The 15,340-nt window shown below is 37.2% G+C and overlaps 1 protein-coding gene across 7 annotated transcripts in view; it reads left to right on the top strand.

Moving 5' to 3' along the window:
* Positions 1-15,340, top strand: part of ANK2 (ankyrin 2, neuronal) — a 275,712-nt gene that overhangs the window by 166,628 nt on the left and 93,744 nt on the right. For all 7 annotated transcript variants that reach the window (XM_008566520.1, XM_008566662.1, XM_008566450.1 and 4 more), the window contains exons 15-20: positions 3,428-3,625; positions 6,608-6,706; positions 7,326-7,424; positions 11,436-11,633; positions 13,932-14,030; positions 14,757-14,855. In XM_008566520.1, coding sequence (XP_008564742.1) covers positions 3,428-3,625; positions 6,608-6,706; positions 7,326-7,424; positions 11,436-11,633; positions 13,932-14,030; positions 14,757-14,855 — 792 coding nt within the window. The remainder of the gene's footprint in view (positions 1-3,427; positions 3,626-6,607; positions 6,707-7,325; positions 7,425-11,435; positions 11,634-13,931; positions 14,031-14,756; positions 14,856-15,340) is intronic.

Genomic DNA, 15,340 nt, shown 5'->3' with positions numbered 1-15,340 from the left:
ACTCAGAGGAGATGTCAGTGCTCCTGATCTGAGATTATAATTTGAGCAGCAAGGAGCTAGTGTTTTCTTTTTCATATATGCTGTTTTACTCTGTATTTTCACTGTGAGTATTTTATTTTCACTTAATCCTTTAATGTTTCCTTGCAACGGCTCTGGCTCTGATTTAGTTAACATTTGTACAGTGCTTTATAATTCATAAAGCATTTTAATACAAATTATCTTATTTGATACACAAAGCAACCCTGTGGTGTAGGGTGGCCTAGGGTCATAAAAGTCAGAATTGTGCTGATTTGCCTAACTCTTTTTGCTGACATCATTACCTGCCATTCATGTAAAGACTGTCCTTCTCTTTCCTATCCAAACAAACCAGTGGTTTCAAATTAGTCACAAACCTTCCCTGAGCTGATAGATATGACCAGGATATAGGATCAAGCCTGGGTTTGCACCCATTCCTATAGCCCATTTATACGGAGCAGTAAGATAATTGGCAGCCCATCTGGAGCCACATGGAGTGTGGGGTGTCTACTTCTCCCACAGGAGGGGGGGCTGTTCCCAGGAGTGGGGTGTAACAGGTATTGGGCATAAATATGAGCACATATCTGCTCTGTTTTACCTATTGATTTGACAGCACACATGTACACAAACTCTAAAAACTTCCTCTCCTAACCTAACACTATTGCACTAGAATTCACCCTCTCCTGAAGGGGAGATAGTCAAAAATTATGCCCAGTTACTACACTGAGCTCCAAGGACAAGATTTCTAGGTAGTCTGTATTCTTTAATTGGGTTTAAAAACAATATCCATGGTTATGTAATCATGGGGCTAACCCACATTTTTGCCTACTCCCAATATGTAACAAAAGAAAACCTGTATAATCACAGTATATCTCTAATTTCAAAAGTGTAAGCAGCAAACTATATTCACTAGTCATAAGACAGACTGCGCATCTGGGAGCTCTCTTGCTTTAGCTTGTTCTGTTGGCACAGTTGCGGGGCCTGGCATTTGCTTTAGGTTTTGAGCAATCATAGGGTCCCTCAGTTTACTTGAAACTTATCTCATTTAAAACTTTAGCTAGCTGCCAGCGTATTTGGTTCCTGAGAATCCTGTTAGCAAGTAACTAATAGAAGAAGTTTGTCAAATCTTTGAACCTTGTCCCAGGCACTGTCATTTCTGTCTCTTTGTAAAAGGACTCAGCAAGTCTCACTAATTTTGGTTGCCTTACAGCAAAGTAAAACCATAGACTCTGCTGGTAAAGCAGACCTTATCTACTTCCTGGTCCAGACTGTGTAACAGTCAGTGATGCTTTGTGATGAGGGAATTGTTGCCTCTTATATTTGGAAGTGGTCTAGGGGATCAGGCTTCCCTCATTTCTTTTCCTCTTGCCATGAGTCTTTTCTTCTACACTTTTCCAGTTCTTTGTCTTGGCTTGAATTAACTTTAGCTTGGGGCAGCAAATTCAACTTCTGCATTTCAACAGGGAAATAGTTGTCCAAACCTCCAAAAATCTTATATCCCTAGTTATAAGTTGAAAGATTCTTTTTAGCAATATTTGTATATTCTTCCCTTTTCCACTTCCAGATAAAATTGTACCAATTTTTTTTTTAAATGGGCGAGACATCTTATTTCTTAATTTTTTTTAAAAAACAAGCACCTCAATGCTCTGTGGTCTGAGAACCAGGAACAGGGGTTGATCATTTAACCAGTTACGTAGCTACCACCAGCCAAGGACTGCCATTTCTCAGCTAAGGATTGAAGGGTCATCACCACCCCAACTTTTCCCCTTACTCATTGAAAAACGCATTTTAGAACGTGTCCCTTGAAATGCCCACTTCTATCAAATTCTACGGCCAGAGGTCTGAGAAGGGAAATCCAGAAATGACAAATGTTCAACATAGCTATTCTCAAGTTCCTTGGTTTTTTTTATCGTTGTTTGTTTTGCTAACCATTTATTTTTATAACTGTTCATTCTCTCCATTCCTCTATTTTCTCCTCTTTATTTTAGAGGAAGTTGTATCTTCTAACACATTGTCACCCTCCTTTCCTGTAGATAGTCACCTCATTCTGTTAGTTTTCTTAGTGACCGTCTGATTGTATCTGTTTCTGTAGAATGTATAGGCAAAGAAATGTTGTCTTTAGAATCCAATACCTGAATTTAAGTCTTATTTTAATAGCTGAGTAATCTTGGGCAATCTTGGAGAATGCATTTAATTCCTCTTAATTTCTTTATCTTTTAATTTTCTCTCAGGTCTATTATAAGAATAGGGTCACATATGAATTGTACATGAAGAAAGTTCATAAATTGCAAATTTTTATAAAATTCCTGTTCTGTTACTAAAATAATTATATCACTATTACTTATTATTTACTTCTCATCACCCCGAAATTCATGCAATGCTATTTCATCTCTTCCTGCAGCTTCCTCTTTCTTTCCTTCTGATTTTAAGTTACTGCATTTGTTTGGACAAATCTTCCCTATTCTATTCTATCTTTTTTCCATTCATTCTCAGCCCTGGAAGCTGGCCCAGCTCTTCCTTCCTCACTTTTATTATAACATGCCCTTGGGCAGATTGTAAAGATACACCTCTTTTCATCACTAAGGTTACACTTAATTTTTCTTTGAAAGGAGATAGTGATTTGGCATTGTTCTCTTAACACTGAAAACATTATTTCAGACTACACATTAGAGTCAGGTGATTTCTTGAGCCTCCTTGAACATGTCCTTCCTGCCCCTTATACCCAGCTATATCCTCTCTCTGCTTTTAAATGAAAAGCACTTGGCAAGTAGTTTATTCTATTTGCTTCTTGCCAGCAAGAAGTTCCATTTCTTCTTTGAAGTCCTGCATGCAAGTCCCAGACCCATCTGCAGTGTTTCCTGAACAACATCTTTTCAAGCCAGATTACAATATCTTCTTTATTCACAGTTTCTCCTTGAAGAAAATGACCAGCATTTTTATCCTTGTCCTGCTGAGTGTAGTAGAACAAAGTTTTTACAGCATCCCTGGTTCTTTTTCTCTTGATACAGTTCCCAGAATAAATCCTGCCTCTAAATGAAAGCTCCTGGATGAGAATCTAGGTCTTAGGACTTCTGGACTAGATTTTGTTCTTATTCAAAACCATGAGTTAATTTATATTTAAACGTAAGTGTGAACTGAAGCCTTAATGAGTTGGGAAATATTTTTGAGTGCCCAGAAAATGACCAAGTTCATGGAAGTACATATTTTTAAAAAATCTAAGGGAGATTTTGTGACCAAATAGATCACTTCTATAGCAAAATATAAAATAAACCATGAGCAGAGTAGTATTGATTTCCTTTTGGGTAGGAGTTCCAAGAGATTCCAAGAAGTCATCATGAAACATCTGAGTGAAACATACTATTAGTGAAGTTGGTCTGCCTGGCACTAACTTTTTACTCAACTTGAGTTGTAGGAGGAACAGACACCTTTGCATATTGCCTCCCGCCTGGGTAAGACAGAAATTGTCCAGCTGCTTCTACAACACATGGCTCATCCAGATGCAGCCACTACAAATGGGTACACACCACTGCACATCTCTGCCCGGGAAGGCCAGGTAGATGTGGCATCAGTCCTCTTGGAAGCAGGAGCAGCCCACTCTTTAGCCACCAAGGTAAGGAAAATGGTTTCAGGACAACATGGACCAAGAGGATTCATAAGTCAGGGCACCTCTGCTCTGCTACACATAGTATCAACAAGGGGAGATCTCTTTTAGGCCTCTGGCTTGCTTTTTTCCTCTGAATATTTTAGATTCATAGTCTAAATAATCAAAGAGGATTATGACATTCCATATAATATCTTCAATAAAGAGTGTTGGATTCCATTTTTCTAATTAATGCCAGTATTGTTTCCAGTACAGGTATCTAGTACTTTTAAATTGATTTCTGTAAATCAAAAGCTACTTTTTCCTCTCTCCATTATAAAATCCATGATGTATTCTCAAGAGAAAAAAAAGTAAGGTTCTCAGATACAATGAACTGGAACTCCTAATGTGGAAGAGAATATTGCATTACATCAGCAGTACTATATTTGGTGAGAGTTGTAGTACTGGACTGAAGCTCACTTTACTTAATCTTGCATTGTCCCAATCCTAGGATCAGCCATCACCAATCTGGCATTCCCATTCCCATTCTAATCTCCAATCTTTACTCTACCAACTACACTTTTGCTTAGGTATTTACAGTGTTTAAACAGAGCTGAGCTGGAGATTCACACTTTATTAGTTGCTATTGCAGTCAAACAAAGAATATACACCAGCCTGGATTTTACTTATGTTGAAAGGTTCATGATAGGGCAGGATAATTTTTCCTCCACTTTATACATCTATTTGAAATTTGCTATTTGGAGGTGACTTGTAATAAAACAGGAACACACTCAGCTAACTGTAGCAAAAGAAATTGAGCCAGTGCAGAAGAGTAGAAAAAGTAACAAATGAAACAGTGAAAGTTTGGAACAAGTGAGTTTGTCACAGGGCAAAATAATTCTTATAAATACTACAGTGATTAAGATTAATAAAAAGACCATTTCAATATGCTCATGATGAATAGGCATACATACTGCATGAACATGAACTGAGACAGTGATAGGGCATCTGTCCTCTTAGAAGTACATGAGCAGCCAACTAGCTGTTATGGCTTATCTGGTTGACTATGGCAGTGAGAAATGTTTTCATACAAGAAATTGATAACTATTCAAATTCTGAAATCTGAAAAGTTAGAAGGATTTAAAAAAAAATTTTTTTTAAAACCCAGACACTAAACAACAAACATTTCAAATGTGTAATAATAGGAATAAAACCCAAAGGAGACTTGGTAATTGTCTTATCAGATGAAGTTGTAAATAACTAAAATTAAGATATGCAAAATACAGAAATAGAGAATAAAACATAGACCCTTGTCTTTTAATTTTAGGATTTAAAAAATGTATTTAAATCTGCAGTAAATTAGGACAATGAAATAGAAGACACTGTTCAACAGGGCGGTTTAACAGAGCAACCAAGTAGGGCTAAACGGTGGGTGACTCACCATCATTAAAGCTATTTGTGTTTATAAATACCAGAGGGCAAATGAAATCTTGATGAGATAAACACGGGGTAAGAAGGGTGATGCATGACTCCAGAGATGCTTTCTAACCTTGATTTTGTGATTCTACAGTAAAAAATCTATGTAGTTTTGTCTAATAAGAATGTCCAGATTTTTAAGGGGTTGGGTCACTATTCCAGCAGGAGTTTCAGGATAAGGACTTTACTTTTTTCTTGCTCATCATGTGGTTTTCTCAAAGAACTCTGTTACATCCCAAGTGTCACCCAATCGTTGTGTGCATTGAGTGGAAGGAGGAGAGCTTTAACAACAAAGATTAGTTTATAAGAACTAATGCAAGAAGGAAGAAATACTTTCTACGTTTGTCTAACACTTGGAAAAAGCCAGAAGATTCACTCTCTTCCAAGAACTTATTAGTACCAAATGTTCAAAAAAGAAGCAAAAAGAAAAACATTTTATTTAAAAATAATGAGCCTGGTGACACTGTAAAAGGTCAATATTGCTTCTTGGGTGATATTCTTTGTTTATGATGAGAGCTTACAAGGTCCAAGGATAAGCCATATCTTAAAGCACCCAACCCACCCATATTCTCACTGTCTGTTTTACAGGCCCTGGGCAGTGTTAGAATTTTCCCACTCCCACAGTAATGCCAGAAGAGCATGTGCTTAAACTGTCTGGCCAAGAGGATGGATTTGAGATCATAGTGTAGGAACCGTGCCATCTCGAATCTTAGTCCAGGGACTTACTTGTATTTATAACACACTGCTAATTACAGAGCATGGCTATTGGTTAGGCATACAAGACATTGAATGTGTATGTATAACACATGTGGAGAGCAGTCTTTTAAAAAAGCTTTAAAGCTTCAGTATGTTTAAAAGCCTGGGGTTAATCAGCTCAACGTCATGCCAGAAGTAGAACATATTTTTCAAAAGGAATTGGTCTTTTAGACAGTGTGGGTATTCTGGGAAAGGGACAACAGTCAGGCTGGGAGGTGCTTTTTAATAGTGAGCGTTTTTTGTTCTTTAGACCATTCATCTTGCCATTTCTGTAGAAACTATGTCAACTGAATCACAAATAATAATTATTTTTCCCACGGCTGCTAAAATATCCTAAAATTTAAATTCAAAAAATTGGAATTCAGGTATTATAAAAAGGATTGAAAGAAAGAGAAGGATTGGAGAGACGGCAGCTGTTGTCTCAATCCCATTAATTTCAGAGGTGAGAAAAAGACAGGCTTCCTCCCCCCCACTCACAAATCAGAGCCAGTTTACTGACATTAGTGACTCTTAAAAATCCCAAATCCATCAAGTCAAATGTCAGTTTCCAAGCTCTTATAATAAAATTTCTTTTGTTTAGTCTATCAAGCCAAAGTTTTGTATGTTAAATTTCATTATTTATCCCAGTTCTTACTTATGCTTAATAGATTTAATGCTACCAATATTTTTTCCAAATGGAGAATCAGCATAGTTTACTTAATATGTTAACAAATAAAAAATATTTTCTTAAGAGTCGCAAAAATAAATACTAAATTTTACTTTTGTTCTTTACATATCCAGAAGGGTTTTACACCCCTGCATGTGGCAGCCAAGTATGGAAGCCTGGATGTGGCAAAACTTCTCTTGCAACGCCGTGCTGCTGCAGATTCTGCAGGAAAGGTAAAGGTTTTCAGTAGTACAAGAGTTCTTCAAAAAGTTCATGCACAAATAGAATTAAAATATAATCTCTTCATGAACTTTTTGAAGACCCCTCCTATGTTTTAATTATATAACTCAGTCAAGTTCATAGGTTTGGAGATATGTAAAGATATTTTTCTCACTCTTCTAAAATGAGTATGAGTGCAACTGATGAAACTATGCCAAATAGATGTGGTGGCAGTGTCTGTCCATGACCGTCTATGTACATACCGATTCAGAAAGCAATTTGGGCTATGCCTCAAATGTGTGTCTTGTCACAATAGGGCCCAGAACTCCATATGAGCCGGAATTCCTGCAATGTTAATATAGTATTTCTTATAAAGCATTTTAGATCTTTATTTATTGTGACCGTCAAAAGATGCTCTTTGCTAATTGTAAGCTCAACCAATCAATTTCAGTTTTAGTTATGTTTCTAATATGAAAATTATTAGGTATTTATTTTTGATTCTTTTTTTTCCCCCAATGACCATATTAATTAATTAACATAAACTTAATCGATGTCAGTTTCCACGCATCCTGGTAGCTTCAGGGCAGCTAATGCTAATTTATTAATGCTGAAACTTAAACACACCCTTTACAGAATGGCCTTACCCCACTCCATGTTGCGGCTCATTATGACAACCAGAAGGTGGCGCTGCTGTTACTGGAGAAGGGTGCTTCCCCTCATGCCACTGCCAAGGTGAGGACACCACAAGAAAACCTACAGACATAGCGTGTACCTATAACCTGAAGGCACATGGGAATTGTTTTTTAAAGACATAGTAGGACTGTACTTGTAACTAGTCCTAGCAATAGTAGTTTTTGGTATTGACTTTTTCTTTCTTTTTTTTTTGGTACTAGTATTCCTGCCAATTGCTTCTACAAAACCTTTAAAGATTTTTAAAGAATCAGCAGATATTAAGAGGATGTGCCTATAAACCAGTGGAGATGAATCATATCGCCAACATTTAGTGTTTTAGAAACTGAAGTCTGAGTTTTGAGAAACTGAACATAAAGGCATTACAGGTTTTCCCTTCTTCCCTATAAACAGAATGCTATGATATAACATATCTTTTCATGTTATTCTTTCAGAGACTTCAAACTTTTCATTGTGCTGTATGAAAGACTCTGTTTCTTTGTCTTTTAAATGTTTCCACCTGTGTTAACTGTAGTGCAGATCCTTTTAAGGCTCTAGATAGACTAGGAATGCCTTTTTGGTATATATCTAGCACCAACTTTGTACAAAGCCCTGACTAGGACTTGTACCTGCATACAGGGTGTTGCACACCATTTGAGTCGCCCCTTCATTACACTGAAAATATATGTGAATGTTGTGTAATATATAAAGTCATCATTGCACCTTTCATTTATTCATTCAACAAACATACTTTGAGAACATATCAGGGTTTATTTTAAAAAGAAAAATAATATTTATTGGGATGGGAAAATATTCGTGGTATGTTAGATGACACAGTAACACACTACCACTTGTGTGCCAAACACTGTGACTAACACTTAACATGCAATATCTCATTTAATCTCATAAGACTCCCATGAGATTGGTTTTATAGTGATCTCCATTTTGTGGATGAGAAATTGAGATTTAAATAGTTTAATTTGTCTGAAGTCACATAACTAATAATGTTAGAGCTAGTACATGACCTCAGGCAGACTGATTTTAGAGCCACCGTCCTTAATCACTAGGTCCATTGTGTCCCAAAGCAGTGCAGAGAGATTTATTCCTCTTCCATTATATAAATATGTACATATATACACACATATCTATGTAAATTATTCATATATACATATATAATAAAATGAAATACTATATATAAAAATATATTTTGTATAATACCATGTATTTTATATATAGACATGTTATATATAATAAAATATGATAATTATATATATAAAACTTTGTACACACGCATACATATAGATCTATATATATGAGAGGTCTTCAAAAAGTTCATAGAAAGATTTGTATTATCTTTTAATTTCATTTTTTCCATGAGCTTTTTGAAATACCCTCATATACATATCTTTTTGATGCCAATAAACAGGTTACAATAAAGTATTTGAACTGTCAAAAGAGGGGGCCAAATTTTTATAATTATACAAACAGTTCTTATTCCTTTTTACCCTTTTTTCTGTCATCTCATCAATTCTGCATTTATGTTCATGTCTTTATTTGACCTAGATTAAAATCTACATGAGGACAGAGATCGGGTCATATTCAGTTACCTCAGATACCCTGAGGTATCTAATATGGTATGGTGTGTGTTCTAAATAAATTTGGATGAAAGAATGAAGACTGAGCAGCTGTGTAATAGAATGAAACCTGCGATCTGTCTAACATGCCAGCGTTTTCTTCATTAGCTTTCCAGGTTGACTGTTCTCAACATAGACATGAAAGTCTTCAGCAACACTCATCAGCACTTTTACTGAACTCTTACTATGTGTAAGGAAAAGGATTGTAGGCACTTGGTGGGAGGTGAAACCCTAAAATGTCTGTTCTCTTCCCACAAGGGGCTCTCAAACTACTTGCAAAAGAAGACTGGGATTATAAAATAATGTGCATGGTTTTCCTAAGGAGAAAAACTCAGCCTTGATCTCTAGTCTCTGTCGTGTTTGGTCTTCACTCTTAGGCACACAGGTAGCAAGTCCAGAGGACTAGCTAAAGCGATCTTCTACTCCAGAGCCCGCAGTGGAGCAGGTGTTTTGGGGAGGCTCCTCTTGTGTCTTCCACTCATCTGCCCCAGCTGGCCAATGAGTATGTGTCCCTCAGCTCTGGGGCCACTCCAAGAGGCTTGCAGTTGGCAGGACCCACCCCTGTTTCCACTTTTGACTCTCCTTATGTTCACTACAATTTCCCCTCCCCCCAACACACACAGTCTCTTGGCTCCTGGAACCTCTTTGCTTCTTTCTACCAGGGGGGTGGGAGGGCTCAGTTACTTGGTTCCAAAATTTTTACTCTTTGTGTGATAGGAGGGCTCTTCAAATCTTGCAGATGGAGTGTCTACCAGACGGTCAGACGTCTTCCATTGCCAAAGTTGACGTCCTCTTTGGTGTCCTCCTGTTGTTTTGTTGAAGCACCCTGTCTTCTTCAATATGTCTCATTAGCAAATGCCCTGATACTTGACCTAACTGTGGTAGAGCCTATATTGAAGGATTAGGGGAAGCTGGGGCTGAAAAAACACATTGTAGCAAAAAGGAGATGCCTAAACTTACATGGTCCACAAAAATCCATGTGTCTTTTATTCGACAGAGCCCATGGACCCACATGCAATATTCTAAAGCAACTGGAGCATCTGGGATCTGTGATCAGGTCCTGAAAAGGCTTCCAAGGAAAGCTGATGAATTTCCTTCAGCAGATTGAAGAGAGATATTTGTCAAAATGAAAGATGCTATTTTTGCTTGGAGAAATGGGGACAGAGTAGATATATGAGGCCATTTGAGGATCAAGATTTGATGATGGCAAAATCTTCAACACATTTAATGTGAACACATTTAAATTCTCCAAACTGCTTTTTATTTTTTGGTATGCTTTGCAGTTAGATTTAAGGAAATAGCGTGACCTAAAATACCTCTTATAGTAGTCTCACAAGAAGCACCTGATCATTATGCTGTCTTTCCCGTCAGCATTTTACAGTAAATGGCAAAACCACTGTTTTTAATTTCTATCACATATTTTTCTTGGAAGATTCTACTAGATTGATAAAGAAAAGGAAAGAAACAATATATGTTTCAGATTACATTTATTCCAGAGATTTATTTTATTTTATTTTATTTATTTTTTGAACTAAGTATGGGGTTTAGAGTTCATCTCCTGTAAGCAAAGTATGAGTTATCCATTCCACAAACTATCACATAAAACTAGTAGCCTCATGTTTCTCCTTTTGAGGCAGCAGATTGTGGAGAAGAAGGGGAGATCCAGGGTTTAAACTGACCACAGGATTAACATAAGCCAGTTTTATTGTCTCATATCTTTTCCATTAGATACAACAGGGATCGTGTCATGTTCACCTTTGTATTCCTATACCTGGCACACTGCCTGGCATACACTAGGTACTCAGTAATATTTGTTGAATGAGTTAAAAAAATATAATCCAATCAGAAGCATATTAGTAAGGGTATTATAACAAGATCATAGAAATAATTCCCTTGTATTCTGTACTATTAAAACCATCTCTGAAGTATAGCATTCAGTTCTGGGTAGCACTATTCAAGAGCAATATTGTCAAACTAGAATCAGTTCAGAACAGGTCATCCTTAGTGGCGAGGGGTCTAGAAATGGTTCTTCTACCAGGAATAGTTGAAGGAATGGGGAAGTTTAGCCTGTAAAAGAGAGGACTAAAGGGAGATATGAAAACCATCCCCAGATATTTAAAGGACACTCACGTGGAAGAGGAACCTGGCTTAATTTAAGTTGCTCTTTAGGAGAGAGCCAATATTATAAGGAGGGGATTTTCAGTTTTGGGCTTTTGGGTATTTATCTGTCTTATAGTAGAATGGGATGCCTTGTGATTTTGGTTGCAGTAATTTGGGTATTGTTGGATGGAAACTTGTGATGTGTAAGAGTTTGGATTAACTGTAAGCTCACTTTTAACTTCTTTATTAACTAGAGATTCTTATTTTCTTCAAAGGTACATATTAGGGCAATTGTTAAGCTTATAATACATGTGTTTTTTGTTTTTGTTTTTGTTTTTAGAATGGCTATACTCCTTTACACATTGCTGCCAAGAAGAATCAAATGCAGATAGCTTCCACACTCTTGAACTATGGAGCAGAGACTAACATTGTGACAAAGCAAGGTGTAACTCCACTCCATTTGGCCTCGCAGGAGGGGCACACAGATATGGTCACCTTGCTTCTGGATAAGGGAGCCAATATCCACATGTCAACCAAGGTATTCTGTTTTTGCCCCTTGCTTCAGTCAATAATCTTCTGGATTAATGTAAATGGAAACCAATCAGAGATAACTTGGAACAAAAAGGAAGGATGTATTAAAAGGAAGTGGGGATATCTTATGGAAGCCAAGGACAGGAAGGGAGTCAAGCCTTATGAGGGATTAGAAAATCATCAGGAAGCACAGGAGCACTCTCACAGACTCTCAGTCTGTGTGGCTACATTTTTGCATCCTGACTTTTTTCTGCAAGTCCGTTTCATTCCCCTCTCTCTGTAGATCAGCTTTCTCTGCCTCTTTGTTCATGTGACTGAAGAGGCTACCCCATAGTTCCCAAGCATTAACATTGCTGTAGTTCAAGCAGTCAGTCCAGATTGTCCTAGTGTTTGGTTCTAATTCTAAATTCCAGAGAGAGAAAAAGGAAGAGTGAGAGAGAGAGAGAGACAGAGAGAGATGATGATGATGGTGATTCCGTCTGGGATTTGGTCCAAACAACTGTGTCTCAGCTGACAGGCCCATGTCCACCACCCAAGTCATCCTCCAGCTGAGCCAAGCATCAGAGGCACCTCTGGGTGGGGGACAGGGAACTTTGGCTTATTAGAAAGGTTTACATAACTTGATTTGGATATGCAAGTTTTCCATGATAAACTATAGAGGATTTTCATACTGGTGGTTAGTTTGTAATTTTGTATTGTAGAAACTCCATTCTGCAAATGTAGAAAACAGCACACATATTTGAAATGCTATTAAAAATGTCTTTGAGATTTGATGATCACATCATTTAATAATCATTTCAACAGCATTTTTAAACAGACCAACTGTCTCTTAATGAGAAATATTTTTATGTTTGCTATTTTAATGTGGAGAAAATCAAGATGAGAAAGAATCTTCTATTTTGTCCTAATATTCAGATTTTTTATACATTAAGATTAAATTATATTTGTTTAGGAGTGACAAAATTTTAATGCAAAAGATGTCTTCTATCTCATTTTGATATTTTATCAAACTCAAAGCTGAGCTCATACAGAACTGTAAGGATTAAAACCCCCCAGGCCATCAACAAAAAGCCTCTTCTCAAGGAGAATGTATTTCTCTCTGTAGGTTATCACTTATATTTTTTAAAGGTCAAAGTACTTTTTGATTTCTAAAGGAGCACCATGGCTGGAGATGATGAACTTTGAAGAACATCGCTTAACTTTCTCAGCCAACGTGCTCATACCGGAGAGCAGGCTGCAAAGTGATGGTCAAACAGGGCTGGTTGGTTTTAACTGGATGTGAACTGGGGGGTTTGGGGTGTTGACTCGGAGCACAGGTAGCTACCTCTACCTGCAGGATGTACAGGAAGAGGATAAATATACTAGGTATTTGAGCAATAGTGGGAGAGAGAAACATATGGTATGAATATACTATAAGTCAGACTATAACTTCAGTAAGGTCAAAAGCTTTTGTTCACTGCTATGTTCAAGTGCCTAGAACACTTCTTGGCATATGAAAGGTATTCAAAAAATATCTGTTGAATATACAGATGGCGTAGGTTTTAAAGATACTCTTTAAATCTCAATTTTGCTTGATGGAAGCTATTTGTGTTTATAATAAAGCTACCAAAGTGTGTCGTTGACTGAATAAACCACTTTCCCCCGTCTTTCTCCATTCATTCATTTTTCAATAATTCGTAACTGTACTTTAATTGCATATTCAATTAAATAAAGTAATTACTTGATTATATATGCCAAACGTTTTACATAAAACTTATCAGTTAATGGTGCTATATAAATGATGGGGTTACTTTTTTTAATTTAGCATTTAGCAAAACTCAAAATAAGGTATACGGTCTTTGGAATGCTAGAGAAAATTATTCTGAACTTATTTCCTGTAACTGTACATTTCTTACATTGATGTGATATTTTATTGATGCAAATGCAGATTACTGCTATGGTTATAATGTAGAAGTGATCAATTATTTAGGGGAATAAATAGATTCAGCAGGAGGCCTAGATGGGTTTGAAATGAATGTTGTTTGGGAGCTTATTATTAGCTGAGTTATTTTAAAGTCTCACATAATAATATAAGTACACAATATAGAAAATAGAAAATGTAATTTGCTGAAAGTGTTGATTAACTTAGAGAATATGTCTTAGATGGAGAGTCATGTTAACTCAGAGAGTTTGTCTTAGATATCAAAAGATGCAGTTTCTGGGGAGAGGCTATGAGTTTTCCAGGACTTTTGTCAACATGGTGTTATGGACGATGCAATGTATTTTCTTCCTGAAACATCGCCCTTTGGTTCCATTCTTTCTATAGAGTGGACTCACATCCTTACACCTTGCAGCCCAGGAAGACAAAGTGAATGTTGCTGATATCCTAACTAAGCATGGAGCTGACCAGGATGCTCATACAAAGGTAAAGCAATCACTGTCATCATTATGACAGATTCTAGCTTAGAGGATTCCCAGCAGCCCCCATTCTGTTCACCCCATGTCCAGGTCCTCACTCCTCAAAAGTACATTCTGAAGTATAACCTTTATCATAACTCTCTCCTGCTCACAAACTGTAGTGGCTCCCCATTTTTGCTAAAATCAAGTCCAAATGGACAGCACGGTATCAGGACCCTTCACAAGAAGACTCCAGTCTTCCTGGCTTAAGCCTACCCTCTCCTTTATTGCTTTAACTAGTCCAGATGCTTTGCGTTTTTCCTCCTGTACTTGTCTCTAGGCCCTGAAATGGCTCTTCCCTGTCTATGTCATTGAATCTTCATGCACTCATTCTTCAAGCCCATCTTAGCTACCTCTTTCCTGCATATTCTCCTGATCCTATCAGTCAGTCTCTCTTCCTTTTTTTCAGATCGTTTTATTTGTGCCTCTTTCTTAGTTCTTGGTCAGATTGTCACACGTGTCTGATCTCCCTTGCTGATGTTAAGTTCCTTGTGGTCAGGGATCTGCTTGTACCCATAGTTATATCCACAGCACACATATATAATCTGCTAAATAATATTCGTACCTTTAAATTGAATTGTTACTCATCTGACAATAACTGAAACTCGACCTAATCCCTCTTCCCTTGAGCATTAACCACCAGAGTAGTAAGTTTCTACTTCACTTATTTAATTTTTTTTATCATTGTTTACAGCTTGGTTACACTCCTTTAATTGTGGCCTGTCACTATGGAAACGTGAAAATGGTCAACTTTCTTCTGAAGCAGGGAGCAAATGTTAATGCAAAAACCAAGGTGAAATACTTATAATTTTCATTTTCTGTAAGCAAAAAGGTTCAGCCATCTGGACACTTCAGTAGTTTAGCATAGTTACATTTTTTTTTTTTTTTTTAGTTTTCCTAAAGTGATTTTGAAGAGGTGATGTAACTTTGTAATTGTTTGAGATTTTCATTCTAATAACCTTTGACAGCCATGTAGGTTAGCTTCAGAACAACTTCTATTATAAAGTTAAAGTAGCTGATGTCCATTTAACAGTTTACTGCAGGATACCATAGGCGCCTGCAAGAACATCTTGATGTTCTGGCAGATTATCTTTGTATTGTTTCAGGGCCTTGGCCCTCCTCCTCACGACCCCTCACCCTCTCATGAGGAAATGCAGACAGGCAGGCTAGACTGCATGCCTTTCATGTTTAATGAACTTTGTCACATTGGGAATATCACGTGGTCATGCTCAGTGAGGCAGTAATGTGTAAGGGCTGGGCTGGAAGTTCTCAAGGATA

This window comes from Galeopterus variegatus, unplaced genomic scaffold, assembly GCF_000696425.1.
Source record: "Galeopterus variegatus unplaced genomic scaffold, G_variegatus-3.0.2 Scaffold2, whole genome shotgun sequence".
NCBI lineage: Eukaryota > Metazoa > Chordata > Mammalia > Dermoptera > Cynocephalidae > Galeopterus > Galeopterus variegatus.
This window is presented reverse-complemented; position numbering and strand designations above follow the sequence as displayed.